The sequence below is a fragment of the Aspergillus clavatus genome, genomic scaffold (genome assembly GCF_000002715.2).
Source record: "Aspergillus clavatus NRRL 1 1099423829792 genomic scaffold, whole genome shotgun sequence".
NCBI classification, from domain to species: Eukaryota; Fungi; Ascomycota; class Eurotiomycetes; order Eurotiales; family Aspergillaceae; genus Aspergillus; species Aspergillus clavatus.
In genome coordinates, this window is record NW_001517107.1 from 160,384 (window position 1) to 174,118 (window position 13,735).

Consider the following 13,735-nt stretch of genomic DNA (forward strand, 5'->3'; position numbering starts at 1 on the left):
ACGTAGACCGAGAAGTAGGTGGAAGACGAGGAAGATGAGGTGGCGGTGGGAAGTTGGATTGTCTGCCCTGCTTTGCCCGATCGAAGCGTGACAAAGTTGCTAAGTGTGCATTTCTTGCAAGTGAACAAGGCCCAAAAGGCCAAGGCACATGGAAATTGGGTGTTCACAGTGGATACTTTCCTTTAGTGGTGTCTTATTCGCAATGGTTTTCGACGGAGGAGGGGCTGTATGAGGGAGCTACGTGAGGCATTTCTTTTGCATTTCGGACGCCTAAGAGGCAGGGCGGGATCGGATCAGTACCTCAGCCGAGATCCGGTTATCTGATCGGTCTAAGATAACTTTTCCCCCTCCCAAAAAAAAGAAATGAAAAATGAAAAAAGGGAAAAAAAAAAGATTGTCATTAGTAATAATTGACGACTAACGAGTTGTAAAATTGAATAGAGATTCTTTGCGAGGGCAAGAATGTCTCTGCAGTTACCACCACCACCCCAGCACCAAGTACCAGCATATAAGGATACTAGTATCTCTCTTACAACTTGCTAACTGAGGATCCATCTGATATTACTGCTTTCTTACTTTCTGTTTGCGTGATCATGTCGACGATTACAACATCGTCCGTCGCATCCAGCAATGGCATGAGGAAAAATGGTATTTCCTACTTCCTCCCTCCCTCCTACTTCTATAATTTCGTCCGAGCTTCTCGGCACTTATTATCTTTCAATTTGATTCTCTTTGCTAATCTTGTCACCTGCTCAATCTAGGTAAAAATTGGCACGACTCCAAAAAACCATTCCGCCCTACGTCGGGTTTGACGAGTTATGAGAAAAGACTCGAGGCGCGCAAGCTCCAGGAGGCAGTGAAGGAACACGAACGGGAAATGAGGGAGGAAAGGGAGGCTGAACGCAAGGTATACCAAAGATGCGAGATATGACATGCATTTTGACACTGCTAACAATGCTTGTTAGGCTCAAATACAAAAGATCAAAGATCGAAGAGCTGCCAAGGAAGAAAAAGAACGCTATGAAAAAATGGCAGAGAAGATGCACCGCAAGAGAGTCGAACGGCTCAAACGGAGGGAAAAGCGTAACAAGCTTCTCCACTCATGAAGGTGGACAAGTCTCTCATTTCCACTCTTATGCATATATTACCCTTCTTGATAGTCTACCCTACTTTTTGTTGTTTGATATGTGTACCTGATACCACCTGACATTTTCTTTCTTCAGTTCTTGACCTTATCATCAAAGAAGCAGGACCCCTTATGGGTACATTCTATAGTACACCCTTCCAAGACTGTGCACATATTGCTCTGATTTCCCGGTCATGGATGTGACAGCTTGGATATTAGGGATATATTACATCGGCCGTGACACCCAGGTAAAAGTTATGGCATGATGGTCTCTTTTTCCTGGGTTGGTCCTCCAGCAGTAGTATTCTGCTTGCATCAAAAGATAGCACTAGAATCTCAGGAAAGTGGAGCACCCCGAGATTGCTCCGTACTATTAGTATCTAGCAGTTAGGTAGGCATAGAACGTAGTACATAGATACTATGGAGTACTCTGTAGACTAGTTTACTAGATAATAATAGAGATTGATTGCCATCCAGTCTTGGCGAAGACATCCCATTTTCAGTTTAGCGTCTCGATAGAGCACAACATAATGCATGTTCATTTCATCTAGCTCTACGGAATATATTAACTAACAACAAAACCATCATCAACAAGGCTGTGGGAGATTCTCTATTATCGCTATTGCATGTAACTGCTCGCTTTTCCAGATAAAAAAAAGATCTATCTATTGCGCAGTTCGGCGCCTCTCACATTCGGATAAATGGAGTCTTTGAGAGCTCCCTCCCAGTCATCATCTACCACACCGTCGAATGGTGCTCCTAACCATGGATCCGAAACTGTAATGAGCTATGGAGCTCCCTACTTTCCACGCCAAACAGTCGTTTCTAACCAGCCATTTGCGGTCGCTGTGACTAGCGATAATATCGCCGAACGCCAGAAAAACAAATTTGATCATGTACATCAATTGCATACTGCGTCTGTTGCAGAGCGAAAGGAACGTCCGCTTCATGTCCCTACTATTGAATACTATCTGGATGCCAGTAGATTAAAACTTCAGCATACACATAGGCCCAGCAAATCTCGCATCAATCGCATTCCTCAAAAGATGAGCAGTATCGCCACGTCATCTGCCGCAAAGAACTCATTGTCGGCACGGTCAGGGACTCAGGAACGAGACCATGCCGGGGATGATGGTTTACTCCACCCAAAGCCACGGGAAACAATAAGATCGCACTGGGGATCAGATTCTACGATAGGCTTAGAGACTGCAAGTAGAAAAGATGGCCTGTTTGATGCATTGGATCCCAGCCAGAAACTCGTCCTACCAAAGCAACATGAGCCACGCTCTGCGGAAGATCTGAAACAGATGAGGTCGAGGAGGAAACAAGGAGAAGGGTAAGGTCTTATTTTGGCTATCATAACGCGAAATGACTGACTTGGCGAATTGGCAGGCAACTACGGACCGCTCTGTTGGGAATTGGCAACTTCGCGACAGATGTTACTCGCATCTTGGATTATACATATTACAACCTACTGGAGAAGATGGCTAGTCTTACGTCTACAATTGCTCTTTTTCAAGAACTTTCTGAATCCGTCTCAGCGATATGCAACGACTTTGAGCGAGAAACGTCCAGCCTAGACCAGGACATTCGGAAGCAGATGCGAGAGTTAAACAGTTTCCAGCCACAGGTGCAGAAAATTGAAAGGTTAGAGGAGCGTATGAGCTCAGGGAAATCGAAAGCCGAGGCACTCGGGAAGAAACTTGAGGCCATTCGCGACGAAATTGATCGTTGGGAGAAAAGGGAAGCGGAGTGGCAGACACGAGTAGCCCGTCGACTTCGTATCTTTTGGGCGGTAGTTACAGCTAGTCTACTGATTTTCTTGATCGTCTTTATCAGCCAGCACCATTTTACATCGAACGCTCCTGGCCTGCATGGTTCGTTACCAGTCGCAGCGACTGATCATTGCTCCGCAGACCCTTCCCCAGGACAGCTAGGCAATGAGCGCCCGATCACCAAGCTCGATAAGCCAGACAGAGAAGAGATATCGCCTGAAGACCAGTTGGGCAGTGTGTCTCATGCAAGCTGCCAGACTGCCAGCGTGGCAGATATCCCGTCCTTTGACGACCTTGGCGCAATAACGGAACGTACTGGCCTAGATCCTTTGAAGAGACTCGATGAGCTCTAACAAGGGATTGTCCAATTCGGCAGTTAGAGAAAAAATCCTCATTCGTTGCTTCTTGCAGAATTCGTTTCATTTTGCATTTTATCATGATACCTAGTGTGCACCAATTATTGCATTGGAACATTGCCAAACAGAGCTCACCGGAGGCCTTCTTGCATCAGCTACTGCTTTTCTTCTTCTTGTCCTCAACAAGCTCAATATTTGACTCTGGAAGCTCCTTCCCGTACACCTCCAGGAGCCATTCTTGAACATCCTCACTCACATCACCTTGTACTGTAATCTCTTCGACTCCTGCGGGTGATTTTGTCACCGAGGAACCGGTGGCGAATTTCTTCCCGAGTTCCTTGGCCACTTTCTTGTTCTCCAGTCCATGTACTTCCAAGCCTGTTATTACTGTGACATGCTTTCGTTTGTTGCGCTCGACACGCTTGATTTGGACCTTAGCAGCCGCCTTCCGTTCTGCATCACGCGCTTCTGCCAGTGCAGCTTTTGCTTCCTTCTTGGCGGCGTCTTTAGCTGCACGTTCGCGAACTGACACTGAGAGCGTGGAGAGGTTGGAACTGAGAGCTTCTACATCGAGAGTTCTTTGAGTCAACCTTTACTGCTTTAGTATAGCCATGTAGCATCAGCTGCACATACCTTCGGAGTATAGCCGCTGATACGTTTCCTCGTGATTATCCTTCAACCATTCTTCGCATTTCTTTGCGGTACCGCCGAATTCGCAATACTAGAATGGCTTGGGAGTCAACATGGCCACGCGCCAGAATTTGGTCTTCGCCCCTTGTCCTACTAAGCTGATTTTGCTACCAGGAAAAAGACGAAATTTGGGGAGGAGGATGGTTTCCTCGTGGTGGAGCATGGAGCTAAGGTCCGTACCTCTGGAGGCAATGTACAAACTATGAGAAATGAGAATCAGTATCATGGCGGCACAAGTCTTCCAATCATCGCAGAGGTCTAGGTCTTACCACCACAATATACAATTTGCTTTAGTTTCGACTCAAAAAAAGCGGGTTGCGCGATTTCTCCCATGTTGAATATGACTTTCGGTCCAATTTAAAGCGATTGACTGTGATCTGAAGGGAACTGATTGTCTTTGAACTCCAAAACAACTGAGTGTGATATCGATAGAGCGCGGGGCCATCAAGCCTAGCCAGTTATGGCTAGATCTGAGCTTGTACCATAGTCATGTGATCGATAGTGCTTTCAGGGACGAATCCCTCCCTTTGAAGTTAGTTGAATCATCATGTTTTGGAAGTGCTGACCGCTGAGACTGAACCTACCGGTTGGATCAATTCATCTTGATTGGGGATGACACGTAGGAGTCTCTCTGACGCCGTTTGGGAACAATCACGGCGCGACTTAGTAAGATTATCACTACGGACTGATAGGTACGAAAGTTTAGGAAGTGCTCATGGATTTCTCCCTGAAATTACATTTATCAAGCACATTTGTCCTCTATGAATTGCTGGAACGAAATAATAGAGTCGGTGGGAGAACGCCATCGTTATTCAGGCACCTGCCTATCCCGTTCAGCATCAATCGATCTAGGCTTCTAGGCGACCTTGGTCAATGTCCTTGAAGAGCTTGAGAGATGCTATTTGAGCGTATATCAAACTATACATTCAGAGCTCCTACTCAAACTCAATGCACATTAGTGGGAGCGTTCAACTCTGCAGCAAAGAGCAAGCTTGGGGATCGATGACTGGGCCGAGATCTAATGCCAGTCTTTCACAACAACACCCATTCCTTGATACTCTACTATGTCCCTCGTTTTGAACCTTTTCCCACGGATAAACCTCAGCAGAAGTGGTGGAGAAGGTGGACAGATAAAGTCTTGTATAAACCAGAGGATCACCATTATCCTGTCTTTGCTGGGATAGGAATCAACCTCGTCTTGATTTGGACCAACAAGAGACTACCTAGCAAGACTTTATCGGCTTTCTACCTCTACTACGTAGTCCATCTGGATGGGGTACAATGATAGTGGCTCACTGATGATTGGTATGACTGTCCTTTAGATAAGTAGAGCATGACAGCAACAGGCCTAGAGGGACTTTTCTGATCGTGTAGGTCTGCAAGCCAAGAACGGTGCAAATGCAAGTCTGTAGCACTAAACCGAGAGTGCACAGATCCTAAGGCTAGTGGCGCTGACCCTGTTGTATCGGCCATGTCTCTACTCTGTAGTGACTAGTGAGTCCCATGTCTAATGAAACACAGGATCAATCTTTCTTCCTTAAATACTATTGTTCAGTTATCTGGAGCAATGGTAGCCTGCGAGTTTGCCAAGCGACCAGTCATTCAGGATAATCGACTCTGCCGAGATCTCTTAAGCGTATATTGTTCTTTTCGATAAACGAACATCAGTATGAAGAATAAGGAAACATACTGAGCACTGTACTCTGGACCATATACTTCATATACTTACATAGACTGACTCGGAAGGACGACTAATGCAACGCAATGACTCTATTGCATGATAACCCGTATATCCCCGACAGCACTGTTGTCTGTAACTAGTTGACAACCAACTGACTTGGGTTTCCCGGAGGAGCCAGTGGGTCGGTAGTCCTAGTCTCGCCGATCGATTTCGTTATCGGCATCACTTTGATACCTGGAGGTCCAAGAAAGCCTTCCTAGCTCCCAGGATCGATCAATGGAGGGCAGACTCTCGAGCCCTGAGCATCCATCGGAACAATGGGAGTTTTTGAAAGGTCGAGAAACAAGTATGAGAGTTGCAAGGATCAGGAAATCGTATGCAGCATTGGGGGATCGTTCTCTAGTGCAGTCATGGAATCATCCGAGTACTGCAAACTAAAATACCAAACGACATATCATTGATAATGTGCCTATAAATTCTCCCTACACCACGAGACTAGCCAGCAAGAATGACTTGTGGTTTCTTTCTAGTATAGAAATTAGAAAGTCGGCTAGACTGTCTCGACTAGCCAAGTGATATTCCACAGAACTCGATCGTATTATATTACCTTAGATGAAGGATGGGTAGATTGGTGCTAGTACAGTAAATTAGTAACCCGAGAATATTCGTGGCTAGGTGTTCTGCAGTTGTCTGGAGTCTGGACTCTGGAGTCTTCGACTTGGAGGCGCGGGGGTCTGGAACCAGAGGTCAGAGCTATGGGCTATGGCCTATGGGTCTAGCTAGGGGAGGTGGGGGGGGGGGTGGTTTATTGTTACTTACGAGATAAATTTTAAGGTGCCGTCTCTAAGTATCTACTCTGTAGTCTGTACTTCTCAGTCCTCACTCAGTACTTCTGACTTCTGTACTAGCTGTTCATGATATGATGACTGATGATGATAATGAAAATAACCGCCTGTCCCACTCACATCAACAGCAATCGAACCAATTCCCTTACTAAATTCAAACAGCTCCATACTTAGATAGGAAAGGTAAGGAGCCTAATACTGCAGCCAAGTACTGTGTACCTACTATGTAGGCACTTAGCGATCTAGCTAATGGCGGGCAAGAGGCAAGGTGGAAAATTACCCAACCGAATAACCGATACTGCGCCTCCACCTTGTGCCACAAGAGGAGGTTTCTATCATCTTTCACCATGGGTGACTACACTGACAAGAACTATATAATTCAGTAGAAAGTTGATACCCAAGGCAGATAATGTGTAAAGAGCAGATAAAAAACTGTGGGTAGCTAACACAGGTAAGGTAGTTGGCTAGTGATTGGACCGTCAAAGAACTGTAGGTTTGTATCTCCTGTCATGGTTTCTTCCTTGTTTTCTGTTTCCGTTATTGATGCCGACCTAGGTAGGTAGTAGATAGGTACCTAGCAGCCAGGCTATGTACTATAGTAAGCAATGTAAGGTACTGTATGTAACCCACAAACCTCGCGTATCCTAGGGTACTTTACCTGACCTTACCAGGATAGGTAAGTACCTACCAACTTGTACCAAGTATTATCATTACTCCTCCGCAACTTTCCTTCTGAATGAAAGTGTGAACTAAACTTCTGCTTAGTGCTCTGACCAACAAATGACGCTCCAAAGGCGACGAAGGGGGCAAAAGAAGAAGAAGAGGAAGAAGAGGAAGAAGAAGCACCCCCCTGATGTGCTAGCCCCGAATGTACTCTGATAACTGGATTTTTCAATATCCATGTCAAATAAATTGTTTCTCTTTTTCCTTTCTCTCTAAGGTTCTCTTGTGATCTCCACCTATATTCGATATTGTCAGTATTCTTATCATATCATAATATCGTCACTCCCACAGCAAATAGATATCATGCTTGTCTCTGCTTCCTGATGCAATCAATTCCTTCCATTCGAGCCTAATTTCTCCAGTATTCTCAATTGAGTCCCCGAGGGCTTTTGGATCTTCCTGGCATTGTCAACCCGTCTGAAACTCGATGATCGATCTCTGCGACCTCGATATGACGAGTCCCGTGGTATCAATCTCGCAAGACCAACAACCTACGCCTTCTGCCCCGGCTCCTTCACGATGTGCTATGGCTCAAACGTATTGCCTGGAAGCACCCGATATTGCTATGTTCAAACTTCCACCTCATACCTACTCCCAGCGACATTGTCCGAGTCCGATTACATCTTCCGCCCTATCGTCCATCCCTACCTCGCCGGAATTCGCAGATGCTACCGAGGACCAGCTACCTCCCACTCCTACAACCCTCAGTAGCCTATCCCTCAGCGTGAGCGACGACAGCGATGATGAGATCATTCTACCGGCATATGATTCGAATCAGCTCGCTAAGCCCAACCTTCTTCGCTCGGCGGATGCTTCCGGTCATGGTTTGGGTCCATCATGGACAACTCTCCAACGGTTGGTTCCACATACCCTGGCCGCAGATGACGCTTTGGCTGAGGAGGAGCCCTCGAGACATGTTGATTATTTGTCTTACGAATGGAAAGAAGAGGATATCTGGAAATCATGGCGGTATGTGGTCGGCCGTAGGGATGTCTACAGCAACGGTGCGAGGCTAGAGAACGCATCCTGGAGAACTTGGGCGAAGCTGAAGCATCGCCTGGGCACTGTGTCGCCGGAGACCCTCAACTGGTTCGTTTTTCATCAAGCCAACCGACACGGCATTGGAGATCATTCTTTGTGGCCTTCTTCGGATCTAACAGGTTCTTCTAGGTTGAAAGACTGTGATGTAACATGGCTTTATGGTCCTTTAAAATCATCAAACGAAGCGGCGAAAACGTCACCAAGTGTTTCACCGCCCCCAAGCCGCCTTGAAACGCCCAATTTGTATCTGGATAGGAAGCCGATCTTGAAGAAGAGGACCGCGTCAGAGGCGATCCTGCAACGTTCATTATCTCAGCACACCCTCCTGCAACACGCCGGCGCTATCTTGAAGGCGCAAGAAGCAGGTCTCCAACGCCACCGGGCCTCATTCTCACGGCCTAGAGTAGGATGTACATTGGACTCCTCGTCCGCTAATTCCGCTCTTTTATCGCAAGCCCCCACAAATCTGTCGTCTGGCCTCGTGTCACCGTGTGAGAAACGCCGAATTCACTTCAACAATGAGGTGGTGCAATGCATCGCAGTTGAAATTAAGGACGTTGATGAAGGGGAAGAAAACTGGCTAGCGTCTTGGGAGGAAAACATATCATCGGACGATGGTACTGTGCTTTGCGAAGAAAATTCGTCACAAGAATTCGCTCGGAAGAGAAACACACTGCGAAGCAGCTCCAATACCGAAAACAAGATTATCGCACCGCTACCTTCCACAACTCTCAAATACCGCGGGGACACCCCAGAACCTCCTTCAGGCTCAATGATGGGCCGATGGTCTGGGTATTTTTCGAAATCCACCATTCTCTCTTCATCGTCCACCTTTTCCGAGCCGTCTCCTAACTTCCTACTGGACGGCTGGGACGATGACCACTCCGATTTAGATCGGCAACCGGGCCAACTCGAAGCTGCTAGAGATGGAAGCCGGCCTTGGTTTGTGAATCCTGAAGACGAAGAAGAACTTGATCGACCACTCCATTCGAATTCTTCCAATCCTGGTTTGGGTGATGACGAAAGAGACTCGGCGAGCGCCAGCATATTCGATCGGGTGATCGACACGGTAAACACAGCTCGAGATATTGCCCATGTGATATGGAATGTTGGCTGGCGAAGGTAACAGACAGTACAGAAGATCCTTTGAAGAATCAGGAATTTTTCAAGAGCATGGTTGGCGTTACTTCCCCTTTTACTGACGAATTGTTTCATCTTATGTTGGTCTGGTTATATTTGGTTTTATGTTGACCAAAGGTTACATGTTACGGCGTTGGAGGTTGCCAGTGTTCTTTCTTACGGCTCGCATCAAGGGTAGTGAGGAGGATATCTTCGATTTGATATCCATTACTTGATAAAATATTCTGGACGGCGCATTTGAGTGTGGGGATTTTGCCTGTGGTGTTTCTCTTCTATGTTATGTTCCACGTTTGGAAACTCATGATGACCACGAACTTAGCAATGATAACAAAACTAATCGTAATGCTCTATGCATCTGCACACTTACTGTGCGTAGACCCTAAAATCAAACTCTAGAATCTTATCCGTGAAGATCTTTTGAGCATATGTCTAGGAACTTTCAGGCACACCCCTGCGAGTCTTCTACCTGTCAGGTTGCTTTCCCACATACCTAGGATCTTAAGGGCAGAAAACTTCGTCGACGACAGCAAAGCTAACCATTGATTTCAAAAGATGCCATGCGAGGCGAGACCAGAGAGCTGTGGCTACCGAAGGCATCTCAACCCCTGGAACTACAGAACAGCGCTTGCAGAGAACTTGCTAGATATTTCACTGTAGGGATTGATAGGCTGGAGAACCGATGATATTCAAGTTTGCGATTCATATCGTTCTCTTCTTCTTCAGGCTTCACTTTCTGGATATCAAGAGTATCTAACCCGACTGTCCTTCTCTTGTGCACATGATGTAGAACACAAGGAGGGGAATTCGGCTGAAGGGTCTCAGGAGGCGAAGCATCACATGAAAGTATGCTGTTTGGCGGAGCAATGAAAAGGATTATATCAGGTTGGATTAAGTATATAGTCGAGAAATAGGTGTTCATCAGATGCAGGTTCCCTCTCGTACTCAACCTCAATGGGTAAACAAATAGCTCGTAAAGAGCATGAACTTCTTTGAGTTTAGATGGATTTTGCGTATGGACACCTCACTGACAGAGATTCTATTAGTCTTGCCATCGGGCTCGGAAAGTATCAGAGAAAATGATGACTTACAATTAGGATGTCTTAGACAGTACGTATGAATATAGTTTGAGCTTGGTTCTCATCACAGCATAAGAAAGAAACTACAAGCCCACTCCGACTTGGATAGTTGAGCTCCCAAGGGAGGAGCTCCTTGAATGAGCGTTAAGCGTCCAGGTGGAAGATCCCGATATGAGAACTGCGATTCAAGATATCACAGGTTAACCACGTGTGAATCAACTCTCCATTGGCTCATCTGTGGAATCCCGAAACGTCTCTGGGAAGAAACCCGGCGGAGGCCAAATGTCTGCAATGGACGGAGGGTGAACCAATGGCTGCGACCCGCCCAAGCGATCCGGGTCGTGGCAAAATGCCTGGAAGGTACTATCGTCCATGAAGCCAAAATCTTTCAAGCCCGCCTCGCGACTCGTAGCCCATTCTGTTGTGTCAAGATATGCAAGGTCTTTGAAGATAGCATCGAGGTCATTAGGTGTGGCATGATCATCAGTAACGGAGTGGTCGGAGTTCACGTTTGTATCGTATCCCAGGGCTAAGGACCGATCATTACTCGTGGCACTGCCGGGCACATTTGAGTTGGATGTCGAGGAGTCGGGAGTCGGTGGATGGGGATGAATAGATGAGACCAGCATAATATCTAATTCATTCGTCGATTTGGTCTTGTCAAATGATGCCGGAATCCCAGAGATCGACTGTTGCAGAGATACATTAAGCACGGAAAAGTCTGTGGCTTCCATTGTTGTATCCTTGGGGGTCATGTACTGCACATCTATAGGAATGCTGATACCCAGTATCGAGGAAGCATGGTCGGCTTCGCCTGTACCGGGGCGATTTCTCCTATCCGAGTACGCATGCATATTACCCGGTATATTTCCTTGCCTCGGTGTTGCGGCTGCCATGTTATCGAGTGCGGAAGGCATGTTGGACATCATATGCCTGTTGCTTAAGAAGACATCTTGCTCAGATGATGGCAGAGATGATGTTTGTTCTGGCATGTCTTTGAACTTGTTCCAGTTCTCGATAGTTGTGTTCAACGAACGATACAGGGGCCACGTAGAATCAAGCTCCACTGTCCGTTGAAGAAGTGCCTCAGCCCATTGCGCGAACGGGAACGAGTCAGGCTCCAGTCTGCTTCGCAAAATGGACGCCTGTTCGGCGATGGTGCGCAAAGAGAGTTCGAAGATCGGAGGCAGACCACACATGGGAAAGTTTTCCAGATGCTGAGAGATCATTGGAAGGACGCGGAACAGAAGCTTCTTAGCACCCTCGACAGCGGGTCGCTGCGAGCGGTGGAACCCAATTTCCTGGGACGCAATGTGCAGATAAAGCCATAATAGCGTAGCAACATAAGTCAATCCCAGGTAGCTCTGATGAGGAAGGAGAGGTGAGTGCCGTTCGGGATAAATACTATCTGGTCCGATCAACCTGCATCCGAGGGGCAGACGATCATCCCACTGCTTCAATTCCGAGACCAGTTGTTGCGCAACCATATGAGAATTGGTCCCAGTGGTGGCGTCGCGAGCGATTTTGTTGAGTACACCTGCTAGTTCGACAAGCCGGTTGAAGCAACTGAGGGCAAGCAACGGTCCCCGGCGCGGCGGATTCTTTCCCCCAGCCGTGCTCCTCGGTGGGAGCACGTCGGCCCACGAATTCCACTCTTCTAAGCCGTCCTCTTCCAGGAGTCCCACCGTGGCCAGATTGCGAGGGTGCATGCAGGGCCTTCGCGACAGGCGGAAAGAGAGTAATGAATCGATTACGAAGCAGCCGAGGAAAACAGCTTTCCCTTGCCGCAACTCGTCGGACCGCCGCACATCCACCAGCGAGCCCAAGTTCATGGAAATAGCCATGCGAATAGCCTGGCCGCTCAGCAGCCAGGCAGCGGTCCAATCTTCAAGGCCGGTATTCACCAGGGCCAGTAGTAGAAGTGCCTGCACATGTCCGAGTTCGTAACGTTCCGTTTCCGAGGGAATCAGGTTGCGAGAGATCGCGTAGTACTTTTTCGTTGTCGAAATCATCCCCGGCGCGCGGTCTCGTGCGCTGGTGCGCGACTGAGAAATTGTGTAACTGAGCACAGCCCACAGCGCCGCATGGTCGCCGGACCCAGGCGACATACTCGTGATGGAGAGGGGAGAACTCGCGTAGAGGTAAGAAGCTCGCAGAATGTTATGCTTCGCGACGACCGGAAACCAGGAATGGGTGACAGCGAAATACAGGTCCAATAGTTGTGAAGTCTGTGAAGGGAGTTTCAGGGCTTGGGGTCTGAAAAGAATCTGCGGCGCAGGTTGACTGCCATCAGAGAACGACAATCGAGGCCTCTTGGTATTGGGCGAAGGAGTCGATCTGATCACTCGGGGTGCATCGTGAGCAAAGGGCGTGGAACTTCGGTCGATCCTAAAACCCCATTCGCTAGCCGAGTCAACTGAATCGCGATCATGACCCTCTCGCGACCTTTTACCGAATCCCGGGGTCGAGGACGTATCGGAATTCGCCAGCATCTTCTCGAGCGCACCGTACAGGCGACTAGTCTTCCAGGAATCATGCAATGTTTCTGAGGTGCCATCATCTCTCCACAAGCTCATGAGCTTGTCCCTCCGGCCATCGGAGCCAGGGGCTGTGCCCAAGAGAGCCAACATGGTGTCTTCAAAGCCATCAATGTTACAGATGGATAATGCCCAAAGCTTCTCGAGACCACGGACGTAGCCCTCCGGCAACCCACGCTTTTTCGCATGTGGATCGTACGAACAGGCCTGGCCAGAGGCTTGACAGGCGGAACAGGTGGGACGAATACCGTCGCATTTGTCCTATGAAACAATTTCGATGTCAGCACCAGTCAACCACCCCAGGCAGGCTGAAAGAGTGAGATTCAAAGGAGAAAGAGCAAGAAGAAGACCCGGGAGAGATAGAAAAGCAGAGTAGTGACCAACCTTTTTGCTCCGGCACCTGTCGCAAGCGCGCGAGACCCTCTTGCGCCGAGGAGCTTTGGGATCGGGACCTTCGTCCATCGAGGATAAATTAATGACGGGCAAATTTGCACGCCATGTAGGGAGAGGAAGCAGTAAGAGATACAAAAACTCGCTGTAGGCCCCCCCAGGAAAATGAAGAAGCAGGAGGTCAGGGAAATCGTAACCAGCGGAAACCAGATCAACGACTAAAGATCACACAACGCACACAACAATGATCAAGCTGCCTGCCTCTAGGTTATGTCGCCGATAATTGAATGGTGCTTCCGATTCAATATGGCGCAACCGGAAAGAATGCGGTCAAGAAATTACGCCAAACCAGAAT

At 47.9% G+C, this 13,735-nt stretch overlaps 5 protein-coding genes across 5 annotated transcripts, besides 1 other annotated feature; 3 read left to right on the forward strand and 2 right to left on the reverse strand.

The window, feature by feature from the left end:
- Nucleotides 1-593: 593 nt before the first annotated feature.
- On the forward strand, nt 594-1,106 carry ACLA_042960 (CGR1 family protein; the record flags this gene model as incomplete). The annotated part of the gene is made up of 3 exons (XM_001275003.1): nt 594-648; nt 762-907; nt 966-1,106. The coding sequence occupies 3 exons, from the start codon at nt 594-596 to the stop codon at nt 1,104-1,106; spliced, it is 342 nt and encodes a 113-aa protein (XP_001275004.1).
- A 721-nt stretch (nt 1,107-1,827) lies between these two features.
- Nucleotides 1,828-3,254, forward strand: ACLA_042970 (uncharacterized protein; the record flags this gene model as incomplete). The annotated part of the gene is made up of 2 exons (XM_001275004.1): nt 1,828-2,462; nt 2,519-3,254. 2 exons carry the CDS (start codon nt 1,828-1,830, stop codon nt 3,252-3,254), a joined length of 1,371 nt encoding a protein of 456 aa, XP_001275005.1.
- Nucleotides 3,255-3,408: 154 nt separating this feature from the next.
- On the reverse strand, nt 3,409-4,280 carry tma22 (putative RNA binding protein Tma22; the record flags this gene model as incomplete). The annotated part of the gene is made up of 4 exons (XM_001275005.1): nt 3,409-3,821; nt 3,891-3,978; nt 4,128-4,147; nt 4,217-4,280. The coding sequence occupies 4 exons, from the start codon at nt 4,278-4,280 to the stop codon at nt 3,409-3,411; spliced, it is 585 nt and encodes a 194-aa protein (XP_001275006.1).
- Nucleotides 4,281-7,283: 3,003 nt separating this feature from the next.
- Nucleotides 7,284-7,316: a microsatellite.
- A 331-nt stretch (nt 7,317-7,647) lies between these two features.
- ACLA_042990 (protein phosphatase regulator REG1) lies at nt 7,648-9,363 on the forward strand (the record flags this gene model as incomplete). Its single annotated transcript, XM_001275006.1, has 1 exon — nt 7,648-9,363. One exon carries the CDS (start codon nt 7,648-7,650, stop codon nt 9,361-9,363), a length of 1,716 nt encoding a protein of 571 aa, XP_001275007.1.
- Nucleotides 9,364-10,668: 1,305 nt separating this feature from the next.
- Nucleotides 10,669-13,452, reverse strand: ACLA_043000 (putative C6 transcription factor; the record flags this gene model as incomplete). Its single annotated transcript, XM_001275007.1, has 2 exons — nt 10,669-13,251; nt 13,375-13,452. The coding sequence occupies 2 exons, from the start codon at nt 13,450-13,452 to the stop codon at nt 10,669-10,671; spliced, it is 2,661 nt and encodes an 886-aa protein (XP_001275008.1).
- Between the last annotated feature and the right edge of the window lie 283 nt (nt 13,453-13,735).